Below are 12,864 nucleotides of genomic sequence, written 5' to 3' on the forward strand. Positions count from 1 at the left end.
GGAGCGTACATAAGCGGTCCGCAAGTGTGCATTAGCACTAAACATTCCGAATTGTGCTCCAATTCAATTATGTCATGTGGCATTTGTGCACTAAAGAATAGGTCATTGAAGTGATATCTATGTTACAGCAGGGGTAGGCAACTCCGGTCCTTGAGGGCCACCATCTGGGATGTTTGAGATGGATTCCTCCGAACACTTTATTCAAATTATTGTATTATTATATGTATTATTGTAAATTTCCCCATTGTGGGACGAATAAAGGATATCTTATCTTATTTGGATCGTTATCAGGCTTCTCCAGAGATTGCTGATGAGCTGATCATGTGAATCAGGTGTGTTGGAGGAGGGAAATATGTAAAATATGCAGGATGGTGGCCCTCGAGGACAAGAGTTGCCCACACCTGATGTACAGCATTACTTGAACACCTTTAGCTTGAAGTTGACGCCCGCGACATGTTGCAGAATAGTCTATGCACAACCACTGTGGAAGCTGGCTTGACCAGGATGACTCACGGCTTTATTCGCTGTGCTGTGGCTTCGACGGTCAGTCAAAATATGTTCTTATTCAAAAGTGATCTGTGGTGGAAAATGAGTGGACACCTCGATAACTGTGTAAAGCAGGGGGTCCCATACTCTAGATCATTCATTCATCTTCCGAGCCGCTTGATCCTCACTAGGGTCGCGGGGGGTGCTGGAGCCTATCCCAGCTGTCTTCGGGCAGTAGGGAGGGGACACCCTGAATCGGTTGCCAGCCAATCACAGGGCACACAGAAACGAACACCCATTCGCTCTCACACTCACACCTAGGGAAAATTTAGAGTGTTTAATCAGCCCGCCACGCATGTTTTTGGAATGTGGGAGGAAACCGGAGCACCCAGAGAAAACCCACGCAGGCCCGGGGAGAACATGCAAACTCCACACAGGGAGGCGGAAGCTGGAATTGAACCCGGAACCTCTGCACTGTGAAGCCGACGTGCTAACCACTGGACTACTCTCGATCAGAGTTTGGCAATTAATTTTTTTAACGGGCCATCAAATTCACTTGTATTCAATATGACTTGAATGCATTTTTATAAAACAGTAAATTCTTCCAATAAGTGGTCGCTCGGTGTATGCTGTTGTAATTAGGAAATAAAAATGGGGGAAAAAAGTATATTTTCCATGTTATTTGTAACGCTCATACATAAAACTTTCTTGAGATTATGGAAAGCGTTGTGTTTTTGTTTTATTTGGGATAAATGACTTTATCAGAAGAACATGGGTAGTAATTTATAGAGAACAAAGGTGGGACTTCTTTCTTTAAAACGTGTAATATGCACTGAATTATTAATAATCTTTTTCCCTTTTTATGCTTGTTTTATATGGTTGGTATGTGTCTATAGAGTATATGCATTTTCGCATCTATAAATTGACCATGAGAGAGTCTCTTTTTTTTCTCCCCTGCTTTGTCTTTAGTGTGTCCCACCCGGCTCTCTGTCAGCGACACGGTGCGAAGTGACAGCCTCCGCCCAGGACCTCTAACCGCTCCAGCCAAGCTGCGTGCCCGCGGCGGCGGTTTTCCCCCCCTGGAATGACCGACAACATTCCCCTGCAGCCCGTCCGGCGGCCAAAGAGAATCAACAGCAAACACAGACATGGGTAAGGCTCGTTGAAATAACACACTCATTTTTTTAGCAGCCCTGTCGTTTTCGATCTTCCAGCCATCATTGTGAGACACAAACGGCTGCTTTGTGTTGAAACGTCAGTGGGGAGGGAGAATGTCCAAACTCTGAATGGCTAAACCATTGGTCATAGATACTCTATTTGTGTTTTTTTATAAGGAAGGGAGTATTGTATTCTAATATGGTTCTTTAGCAGCTAGCTTTAGCTTTAGCTTACATCCTTGTTCCGGGGAGTGCGCGCAGCAAGTGCATGAAACGTCAACATTTGCCTGTTAGTACACACGTACCCTCAGGACCGGAGTAATTGTTCTCTCATAATAAAATATTCCGCCCGTGAATCTGATTTTTATGCTAACTATGTTTCAAAAAGGCACAGGCCTCGTGCAGATTAATGGAGTGGCTTAAAATAAGTGATGGTATCTAACGTACCAGTACATTGAACACAACCGACAGATTATGACGTTGAACGATGTGATGACACCCAATAAAAAATGGATATAATAGATTTGCTTAGCATGTTGCATGTTTTCGTTTTTTTAAATACATCTACTTTTAAAACAGTAATGACTCACATCTATGACTAAAATACGAGGGGCAGTCAACAATTAAATCACAGTTCTTTGCTCCTGTTGGAGGCGCTTCACTTGTTGGGTTTCTGTCATACAGTATTTTGAAAATATTTGACTCTGACAGCAACAGCTCTGTTTCTCTGATCCCTGGAGCGACGCCGAGAGTTACAGTGTCACGTGGTATTCGCGATGGATGCTCAATTTCTCCCAACCTTTTTATACTGGCAACACAATTATTAACATTCCTTATTAATAATTCAGAGGATGATCAAGGGTTTACAAATTTTGACAAAGAATTTAAAATAATTCAATTTGCAGATGACACCTCTATATTTCTAAAAGATAGATCTGCGATCTCGGGCTTTTCGAAAGCATCCGGATTATCTCTTAATAATTAAGAAATGTGAACTACTGTACTTGTACCCTAGTAATTGAAGTTGAATCCGAAATATTTATGATTCACACTATCTAAAAATGTAATGAGAAGACAGGAATATTGCTAACCGTATACTAGACATGAAGAAGTCACGTAACTAGAGACTTTACAATTTTTGGCAGAATCACATTGTCTTGACTACGCTCACACTGCAACTCACTTCCAATTGTTTTTTTGCGCATAATTTGAAACAAATGTTCCCGACACCAGTGTATTTTTTAATTGGATAACTGAAAATATATTGTGGTATATTGTTACCGTGATATAACATGGCAATATACTGTATATTTTCCATATTGCCCACCACAAATAAAAGGTCATGTTTTTCTATTAAAATGAAACAAAATGGACCCAAAACACACAAAAAAACATTTTTTTTAAAAAAAGCATATATTTGGTAGCGATTGTGTTCAAACTCCAAATTAGGTTTCACTGTATTTTCTTTGACCCGGGTTTATAAGTCACAGTGTACTTAGTTATTAATTAATCATGAGGCCACTGAGTTCATTTGTGTGGAATCTTGGCCTGGCTTGAACTTTAAGAGTAGTCGCCCATTTCCGGATGAAATCAGTTTTTTCCTCTTTATGGACATGCACTTGAACCATCAGTGTGGTTTGTTTGTCGCGACACATTAACTCAGGATGTGATAGTGCATTCATTAGGTGAAAGTCTTAAGCTGAAATCCATGCACACCCACACGAGTACATTTTTTTCCTAAAATATTTTAAAATATCTTTTGAAATAAAACGGTTCACTCGTAATCCGTAATAGTATTTCAGACAGTTAATATCATTTTACATTTGAGTTAGCAGGACTACTCTATTTAATGTTTGTGTGTGCATTCCATCGGTGTTTGTACAGTGACCAGACTTGCAAGTTTTTGGAGATGCAAACTTTTGTTTGGCTGATTTTGATTTATTTTTCACTTTAACTTGCAAGCAAACAAATGGGAACCATGCAATGGTAGTGACTCAACTCACTTGACTACAAGCAGCAAATTTGGCAGATTGTGACCAATTCCTCAAAGAATAGGTTTTAAGATGTTTATTGACACTCCCAATTAGGGTTGTGAATCGTTTGAATTTGGAAAATTCTGGTTCTGATTCCGGGTGTTCGATTCAATTCTGGGCCCGAACGATTCTCTTTTGAAAATAACTTGGGACCAGTCCGCGAACTACTCATCAACTGCGATTGACTGGTTGGACACTCCTGCTGTATACTTTAGAGGAAGAAGTCTTATGATGGTGCAAAATATGGGTGAAGAAAAGCCCACAGGGATCGTGATATGCTTTTCTACAGAGGACCTGGCACAAATGTATCTACACAGTACTTCATTTAGTCTTTTATGAGATTGCAGAGTGGGAATATAATAATAAGATTATCATCAGACAAAAGAAAAAGATGCGCATGCACAGGGTAAGTCTCTATTAAGGGCAGGGACGAGTGTTTTGTGTGTTAGCTGTTAGCTGTAAAAATACCAATTCAGGTCTTTCCAGTGTCTTTTAAATACATTTTTGGGTGTTTTAAGAGGGAGGACATTTCATCTGTGCTGTATGTTACACATACAGCGCATTTGACAGTAAAGTTGTACTTGACTTGAATTTATTATTGTCCATTTTATTTAGCTGTTTATCTTGTCGGTTGAATAGTTAACACAACTAGTTAAACCCAACAAAAAATTATCATGCCCCTTGGTCTCAGGTGCTGCCCGTGGTCCAAATGTTGTGGCATGTGCGACTTCCGTCCCCGCACGGTATGGCTCGGCCATCCAGAAAAGCGGGAGCAGAGGTACCCCCGGAATGTCATTAACAACCAGAAGTACAACTTCTTCACCTTCCTGCCTGGGGTGAGTTTCACTCAAAGGTCACTACTCTGTTTCACTTCTCAACAAACACCCATATTTCCTTCCATCTGATTCACTAATCAGACAGATATTTATATTGGACAACAACAAATCAGCTCACCAGGGCACCTTGTGTCCTCTATCATGAGTCAGTATCAAATACCGATAACGGAGAGGAAAGAGAGTGAAAGTAGAGGCATTTGATTCATCTTACAAAACAGGTGCAGAGTTGAAACTCAAGTCACATGTGAGAAATGATCAAATAAGACTTAGAAATGTAGTGAATATGTGAATAATGGTGCTCCTAGCTACAACCAACCTGTGCTCCGGTCAAGTGGGACAATGTTGTAAATGTGAATAATGCTGGCTGTTTTTTTTTTTTTGGATTAAGGTGACGTATAATGCATGTAAAATAGTTGGGACGGAAATGTGTATGGGCTGAAATTGGTGCCACCAGGAAATGAATTTGAATCTTGCATTGGAAAACTGAATTTCATAAATTGAATATGCATGGTTCAATTGCATTCATCACATTGAAAAGTGGAATCTGAATTGTCTAATTTGAATGAATTATTTTAGAACTGAAATCCCATTAACTTGAAACAGATTTTAAAATTATGAAATGTATTTCCGGTTCTCTAAAACTGTATTTGATTCTCATTGAAAATTCAATGACGTACATTTTCACATTTAATTTTCTAAATACAAATTCACTTCTTCAAAACAAATTCAGTTTCTGGCATGGAGGTACCTGAGGAAGAGCAATCAATCATAGAGACACAGAGGTCCTCTTCGGTCAATCAGCACCTCCATTTGGGAGCATATGACACGGGAGGGAGGGGGGGCAGAAAGTTGACTCTCCTATGCAGCTCCTAACCTTTCTTGATGCATTTGTATATCAAGCATTTGGATATTTCTTAGTTTTAATTTTTTGGAGCAGAGTGTAGACGAGACTCACCTACTCATTTAAACGAACTTTTTGAGTGAACGTAGTGAATGGTATCACTTATGAACTGATCTTGGTGGCTCATGAGCGTGGAGGGGCTACAACGACATCTTTACGTGAAAACGGCCCATGGTGTAAAAAAACAAAACATTGGGGATCACTGCCTGTGAGAATGGCTCCAAAACAGCGAATCACCGGATTAATAAATAACCAAAAAAAAGTGTTTACTCTGACAAGCTATAAATATAAACTGTAATTGTTTTCATTTTAGTCAGGGTGTTCTGAGGTGCTAATCATTACGTCTTTGCAAATGTTACGTCCTTTTTTTTGCATGTTTGTTGCACGTGAAACTAAGGATGTGGGTGCTATGCTGTTTTTTTTCCCCTTCGGATTCTCTGGTGTGTTTTGCATCGACATTTGCTTTCTAGATATATTCAGTTATCTTAGGATCTTCAGTCAGTTGGTGAAAGTCGCTATAGTTCGTTTGCCAAACAAAAGACAAGAGCAAATGTTTTTTTACCATGCAAAATAGCATATTTTTCTTTTTTCTTTGTCTGTCTTTTAGCATTTGGTCTCTTTGCCTATACTCAGCTCTATTGAACATACTGACTTGGTCATGTGAGTAATCTCTCACACCAGTGGCAATGGAACTGAGTGAGGTTGTAACTTGAGTGTTAAGTGCAAATATCATACTGGTGCAAGCTATTGCTCTAGTTCCATACAGGAAGTGACATACACATTATTTTAGTCGTCTGCTCTGGTCATTTCTGCGACTTGCATACAGTTGAACCCCTGAACGCACTTCTTTTCAGGCATCTTAGCTGAAGCTATCTGTTTCAATGTCAAATTGTCGCCGTCTTATAATGGCCGGATAGATGCCCCGGGCAATTTTAAGGTCACGTTTTGATATTCTTAATGATCATAAAAGAATGCAAATGTTCAGTTAGCCAATTTAAAATGTATTCATTTGATCTGTTTCCTTATTATTGTTAGAAAAGTTAACATAATCACTGTTATAACATAAATTTATTAATTATCCATCCATCCAGCCATTTTCCAATCCGCTTCATTCTTACAAGGGTCGCGGGGGCGGCTTGAGCCTATCCCAGCCGCCTTCGGGCTGTAGGCCAGTGACATCCTGAACCAGTTGGCGGCCAATCGCAGGACACACAGAGACAAATAACAACCCGCGCTCACACTCGCACCTAGGGTCAATTTAGAGTGCTCCATTAACCATGCATGTTTTTGGAATGTGGGAGGAAACCGGAGTACCCGGAGAAAACCCAAGCCAGCATGGGGAGAATGTACAAACTCCACACAGCAAGGCCGGAGCTGGGATCGAACCCTCGACCTCCGCACTGTGAGGTCGACGTGCTAACCACTGGTTCACCAGGCCGAATAATTAATTAATAATCCTAATATTATTCAATGTAATTCGAGCAAATGTTTTCTTTCAAAAGTATGTCTTAAACTGGGAGCTAGTCAAAAATAGAGGTCCTCAAGAATTTGCTCTAATTTTCCTACTGTATGGAAAACGGAGAGCAGGGTTGGGCAAAGCACTTTATATGTATAAGTATCTGTGAAAACCAGCAAAGAAGACAACGTAACCATGCTGATGGAAATACTAGGTCAGTATTCCGATGAGGATCTTCAGTCTGGATAGTAAAGGGAAATCCACCTTAACCCTTGGGTCCTTCAAATGAAAAAAACCCTAAGTTACGCATTTTACAATTTTTGTAATAATGTATTTTGTGTTATACAAACATTCTTTTTTTTTTTCAAACACTCAAAATGTTCAGAGGCATCTGTGCTATCCATACATAAATCATTTTTATTAGTTCTTTGGGATTTTTTATTCTTTATTTTTTGCAACAGGAAAAAAAAAATTGTGTCTCAACCAAGCCCTACTAACAATCCCGACCGGACGTGTTCATGTAAAATGCATTGGTTTGAAGCCTCTTGCAAAAAGGCAAACTCATTTGCGATCCTCTGGCGCCACCTAAAAGTTGCACAATTGGAATGACCTCAACCCAACAATGTGGCATGCATACGTCTGTCCAAGCGAAAACAAAGCGATTGACGTAAAAATCGCGTGAAATGCATGTTTACACATTAGGTTTACGATGCATTCAAAAATATGAATTATAATGGGTCTCTGTGGTGCAAAATATGTAAATTGTCAAGATTACGGAATCAAAACCTTTTTTATTATTGCTGCAATGCCTGCGAATTATCAGCCGGTGACGTCATGAAATTTAGGCCATTTTAGACCCCCCCCCCGCCCCCATACGTTTCAGCTCTCTCGTGTTTTTCCGAATGCCTTTGCCTTTGATTCAAAGACATAATTTTACATTTATCGCAAGCGGTGGACTACGAGGGTTAAATATTGCACTTCGTTGCCTGATTATGTCAGATTTTGAAAAGATGACATGCGCGTTTCTTCTTCCCAACAGGTGCTCTTCAATCAGTTCAAGTACTTCTTCAACTTGTACTTCTTGCTGCTGGCCTGCTCTCAGTTTGTGGAGGAGCTACGCTTGGGTGACCTCTACACCTACTGGGTCCCTTTGGTATGCAGCCTTTCACAACCTCTGTTGGTCAATAAGTCACTTTTCCGACGATGTGATTCTTCTGTTTCGTTTAACAACGGTTGACTTCCATACGCCATGTTTTGAAGAGTGATTTTCAATTCAGGGTCTGGTCTTGACCATCACCATCATTAGAGAGGCCGTTGATGAAATAAGATGCTACATTCGAGACAAAGAAGTTAACTCTCAGATCTACAGCAAGCTGTCAACAAGAGGTAGGCATGGGATTCCGTTAAATTCAACTCAAATTTTATAGTACTTGGGTTGAGAAATTTGTTGTTGTTGTTTGTTTTAAATTATTTCTTTTAAAGTGGCATAGTTCAAAGCATGTCTCTGCTGATGTGCGCTGCTTCCACTAACAACATGGCTGCTAAGAGCAAGGAGCTAATTTCATAAAAGCAGTCACTGTTGCCATCTTAGGAGCTTGGTCGCTATATTTATCGATGTTTCCCATTCAGGGACCATTTTTCAAAAAATCGACTAGTCTAATTCCCACCAAAAACAGACAACATGAACTTTATTATGTAACATGTTGCAAGACAGTCCATTGTCAGGCAGCTGCGGTTATATCCTCCTGACTACCAGTAGTTCAAATGTGTCCTCTGTAGAGGACATTTCTAAACCTAAATATCTCCCACCCAGTGCATCCAATCTCATTAACTTTTGTGCTCTAAAGAGGACATTCAGTGCTTTCCAATGACAAATTTGATAAATGATAAATTTGTAGGGGGTGGGGCTTTGTTAGTTTGACTTCTCAACAGAATAGAATGGCCTCCCTCAGTACAAGCACTTTTAATGGGAAGAGGAAAAGTAGTACTTTTTATGAAACGTTGTCTTGAAATGCTGTTGGCATTTAATGTATGTTTTAAGACTCTTACGAACACGTTAAAGTGTTGTTTGAGTTGTTTTCAGTGGATTTGAGCCTAGTATTCATGTGTTTAAAAAAATGGCCTCTGCAGTGGAATTTCAAAAATTTCTTTTGGAGTAGCCCAATTACTTCACATAGATTGGGGAATTTTAAAATGAATGTGATTGGACAACATTTTTTTTCCCCTGGTAGTCAGGAGGATAAGACACCACCGTACAAACAGCATATCACCTTCAAAAAAGCAAACCTCTCAGTTACATACTCTTCCCAAACTCTTAAAGCCATGAGCGGTACTGATTCTTTTTGCTGTAGTTTGAAGTGAATTTGCAGAAATAACCATATTAACCACGCTTTTAACTGCCGAATGCATGTTATGAGTGGATACGATCAGCGCCGTGGCTCTATCCTCACAACCTGGGTATTTCCTATTCGTTCCCGTTTCGCTGCAAAGACGCACAATGACCACCGCGCGTTTGTTGCTGGTCAAGGCGCGCTCTGAGCGCATATGATCGGCACTGTGGTTCGGTCCTCACAGACTTAATTCTTTTTCCTTTTAAATTGCTGCTTTGATTGTTTTCAACAAAACCAAGCTTGCTCAAATGTGTCCATCCTCAATATGTTTATTTTTTTATTGTCGAAAAATAAAAAAATACATCTAGATGTTTCAAATATTGGTGAAAATGGCATGGCTTTCTTTCACAGAATGAGGAAATAAGAAATGGTTTCTCACTTCTCAGAGATTTGGAGCGTTCAAGAGCCTTTAGTATATTTGTTCTGAAGCTATTTTCACCACTTCAAATGGGTCAATATTGCTTCAGAATAACAGAGAAAGCGACTCTCGGTATACTTATGACTATGGGTCAAATGGGCCATGCAGTCCGCCGCCTGCAACACCAATTTGACGTCAAGTCAAGTCAACAGTATTTATAGAGAACTTTCAAACAGCCATCGCTGCATACAAAGTGCTGTACATGGAGCAATTTAACATGCACAATAAACAGTAAGACAAATCGATAATAAAGGCGGTAGAAAGCACCAAGCAGTAAAATCAAGAACAAATCTAAGTCATGCTGACTCGAACGCCAAAGAATACAAGTGAGTTTTGAGGAGGGCTTTAAAGATGGGCAGCGAGGAGGCTTGCCGAATGTTCAGTGAATGTTCACAAAATCTTTTATACATCATCAGAAAACAATCATCAAATTACTACGTACTCTGATTTTTTTTTTCCCCTGCAGCCATAATTATTAGTTCAGAACTACAAAAAGCTGCCAGTGACAGCTCGGCCCATTAGAGAGACACTTTAACAAAGGGGTCGTCCACAACAAGCCTGAGTCAGGCCTAACAAGGGTACATGACAAGTGAAAAGAAGACCATTTGGGTTAGTTTTTCTGTTATTTCACATTGACCGTCAAAACTAGACGCAATCGCGAAAATATACGTGCCACACCAGTTGTTTGTCACACAAATGCGAACAGGTTGTCTTCCGAGGTCTCTGGTTCTTACTGCAAATAAAAGCATAAAGCATCTGCTGGTCGGAGTAGCAACATGGTGATGTTTGCTGGAGAAGGCTAAGCAAAAACCTAGAATTATCTAGCAACACTAACAGCACTTTTTTGACACGCAAGTAGAATTTTCATTTATTTATTTATTTTAAACCACTCCACTTAGGTGTTTTCTTGACATCCAATCCCTGTAACAAATTAGGAAGTGGACTATTCTCTGTTCACCTATCATAGGAGAGCAGCATGTCAAGCTCCACCTCCTGCAATCTTACTAATACAGAGCAGACCGCGGAGACGAGCACCCTAAATTGCACCTAAGATTTGGACAGTTTGGGTCATATATTTGAGAACCTATAACACAATAAACACAATGAAATCCGGACTGAAACATATTGTGAAAATGAGGCTTTTCAGATGTTTGCATTGCCAATTAAACAACGCAACCTCTTAGGTCTGGCCATGGGCGCTTTGTCAAAATGGAGACTTTTAGGTCTGCTCTTAAAAAAAGTGCAGGTCTAGAAGATGGTTGCACAGGAAAACGCCCTTATAACAGATAACGGACAATATTATTGCAATGTGTATCACCTTTCTTACTTTTCAGCCTCTCTTAATTGTATTGGAGTGGCCCTGTAAAAGCTTATTGGGGGTCAGGGAAATGGTGTGGAATTCCAAGCGGACACATAAAAGTGAGCATACGAGGCCACGGTATTAAGTGTGAGCAACAATTAAAAAAAAAAAAAAGATTTCCATCACTCGGCCACTTTCATGTGGCAGCTTGTTTTAGCCATAAATACAATGATCACCCGCTTCCATGATAGCAGCCCCTCTTCACACTTGATTTGCTCCAGTCTCCAAAATGTGCAGAACACTGCCATCAAAATCTTCTTTATACTAATCATCATTCTAAATGATTTTAATTTCTCTCACACTTCTCAATTGTTGGCATGTCTGAGCATACACTCCGTTTCCACAAAGGGACAAAGAAGAAATGTGAATTCCCATGAACCCCGACACATAGTGATATTATATGTGCCTTAATGTCTTGCATATGCATTGGCCAGAGGTCATGCCAGAGGTCAAGGGTCAGTGATCTTCTCCAAACAAATTTGCCTGTTAATTCCAAATGGAATGAGAGAGAAAGGCTCAACTCCCCCAGCATTCCTTCAGATCTGCATGGAAAATTACTTCCCCCAAACTTCAGTGGGGTGACCGCTGAAGCATGCGGGAAAGCAGCTGGCACTACTACTATTTGATTTTCGAGATATCGTCTTCGTGGTTCAAATGTTTACTCGTAACCATTTTTAATTATACAACCTTTTTATGTGTTTTACCTTTAATGTGTTCTGTATTGTTCCTCTTTCCCGTCAGGCACAACAAAGATCAAAAGCAGCAACATTCAAGTGGGAGATCTTATCATAGTGGAAAAGGTTTGTTAAAAATGCTTCAATGTGGCACATAATGTTTATAATCAAATATTCAGCATCTAAATGTATCTTTTGACTTCATTTTTTGGTTGGCCTACAAGATCTCAGTTCTATTAGTTTTTCGGTAGGATTCGATGTGCCAGTGCAGCTCAATTTAGATCTTTGCACATGAAACTTGAGAAGCACACTCATACTCCCGTCTTCAATTTTCAATGGAAGGCGTCTTTCTGAATCAACCCTAACCCTAACCCTAACCCTAACCACTGGTGTGGCCATAATAAAGGTCACACATGTCGGATGCCAAACTTTGTCAACTTGTCTGACTGATTGTTAGCTATCTGGAAATATTAGCTTGCCAAGAGTTTGATTCTTTGATCCAGAAGAACCGTGTTGGTATTTGGGGGCTGTGCAGAGTCAAATGGGGTCACACTGAGATCGATAGGAGGTCCTACTTTTTTTTTTTTTAATGAGTGTTACTAATATGCCACATGCAACGTGATAAGTCAAACATTTTAAGAGCAGGAGGAGGGTGGGGTGTAGGAGCAGGAAGTGATGCTGAAGTGATGTTTTTCTTTCTGCCTTTCTTTGTAGAACCAGCGTGTTCCTGCTGACATGATCTTTTTAAGGACCTCAGAGAGAAATGGTAAACATCTGCTGGTCATTCATCCAGATCTGGCTGGGGAAATGACTTGTTTAAAAAAAGCGCCGAGGTGCAGGGATTAGCCCTGAGCCTGGACAGGAAGTCTTATAATGTCTAAATTGTAATTGGGTCCAGTACTATACTATCAGTCAAAGCTGCTGTGGTTGTAGGCGGGGGTTCGCTGCTTCCAGTTATATCTATACGAAGTCAAAAACGATAAGTTCTATCTATCTGTCTACATAAACTTAAGAGGTTCCACGAAACACATATGTGGATTAAGTTTCACTAATGCAACAGCTGCATTTCTTTATTATTGTATACGAAGTACAACAAAAAATGTTTTTTAACTGTGTTCGTGCATGCATGTTGTGGCTACATGCCCAGGGGGTG

General features: G+C 40.0%; 1 protein-coding gene across 1 annotated transcript in view; it reads left to right on the plus strand.

Annotated features, from left to right (window-relative positions):
• The first annotated feature begins 1,455 nt into the window (after positions 1-1,455).
• Positions 1,456-12,864, plus strand: part of LOC127596652 (probable phospholipid-transporting ATPase IIA) — a 32,850-nt gene continuing 21,441 nt past the window's right edge. Inside the window, exons 1-6 of the mRNA XM_052059409.1 lie at positions 1,456-1,638; positions 4,368-4,512; positions 7,909-8,022; positions 8,147-8,255; positions 11,779-11,837; positions 12,426-12,477. Of these exons, the coding sequence (XP_051915369.1) occupies positions 1,571-1,638; positions 4,368-4,512; positions 7,909-8,022; positions 8,147-8,255; positions 11,779-11,837; positions 12,426-12,477 (547 nt within the window). The 5' untranslated portion in view covers positions 1,456-1,570. The remainder of the gene's footprint in view (positions 1,639-4,367; positions 4,513-7,908; positions 8,023-8,146; positions 8,256-11,778; positions 11,838-12,425; positions 12,478-12,864) is intronic.

The sequence above is a fragment of the Hippocampus zosterae genome, chromosome 2 (assembly GCF_025434085.1).
Source record: "Hippocampus zosterae strain Florida chromosome 2, ASM2543408v3, whole genome shotgun sequence".
Lineage (NCBI taxonomy): Eukaryota > Metazoa > Chordata > Actinopteri > Syngnathiformes > Syngnathidae > Hippocampus > Hippocampus zosterae.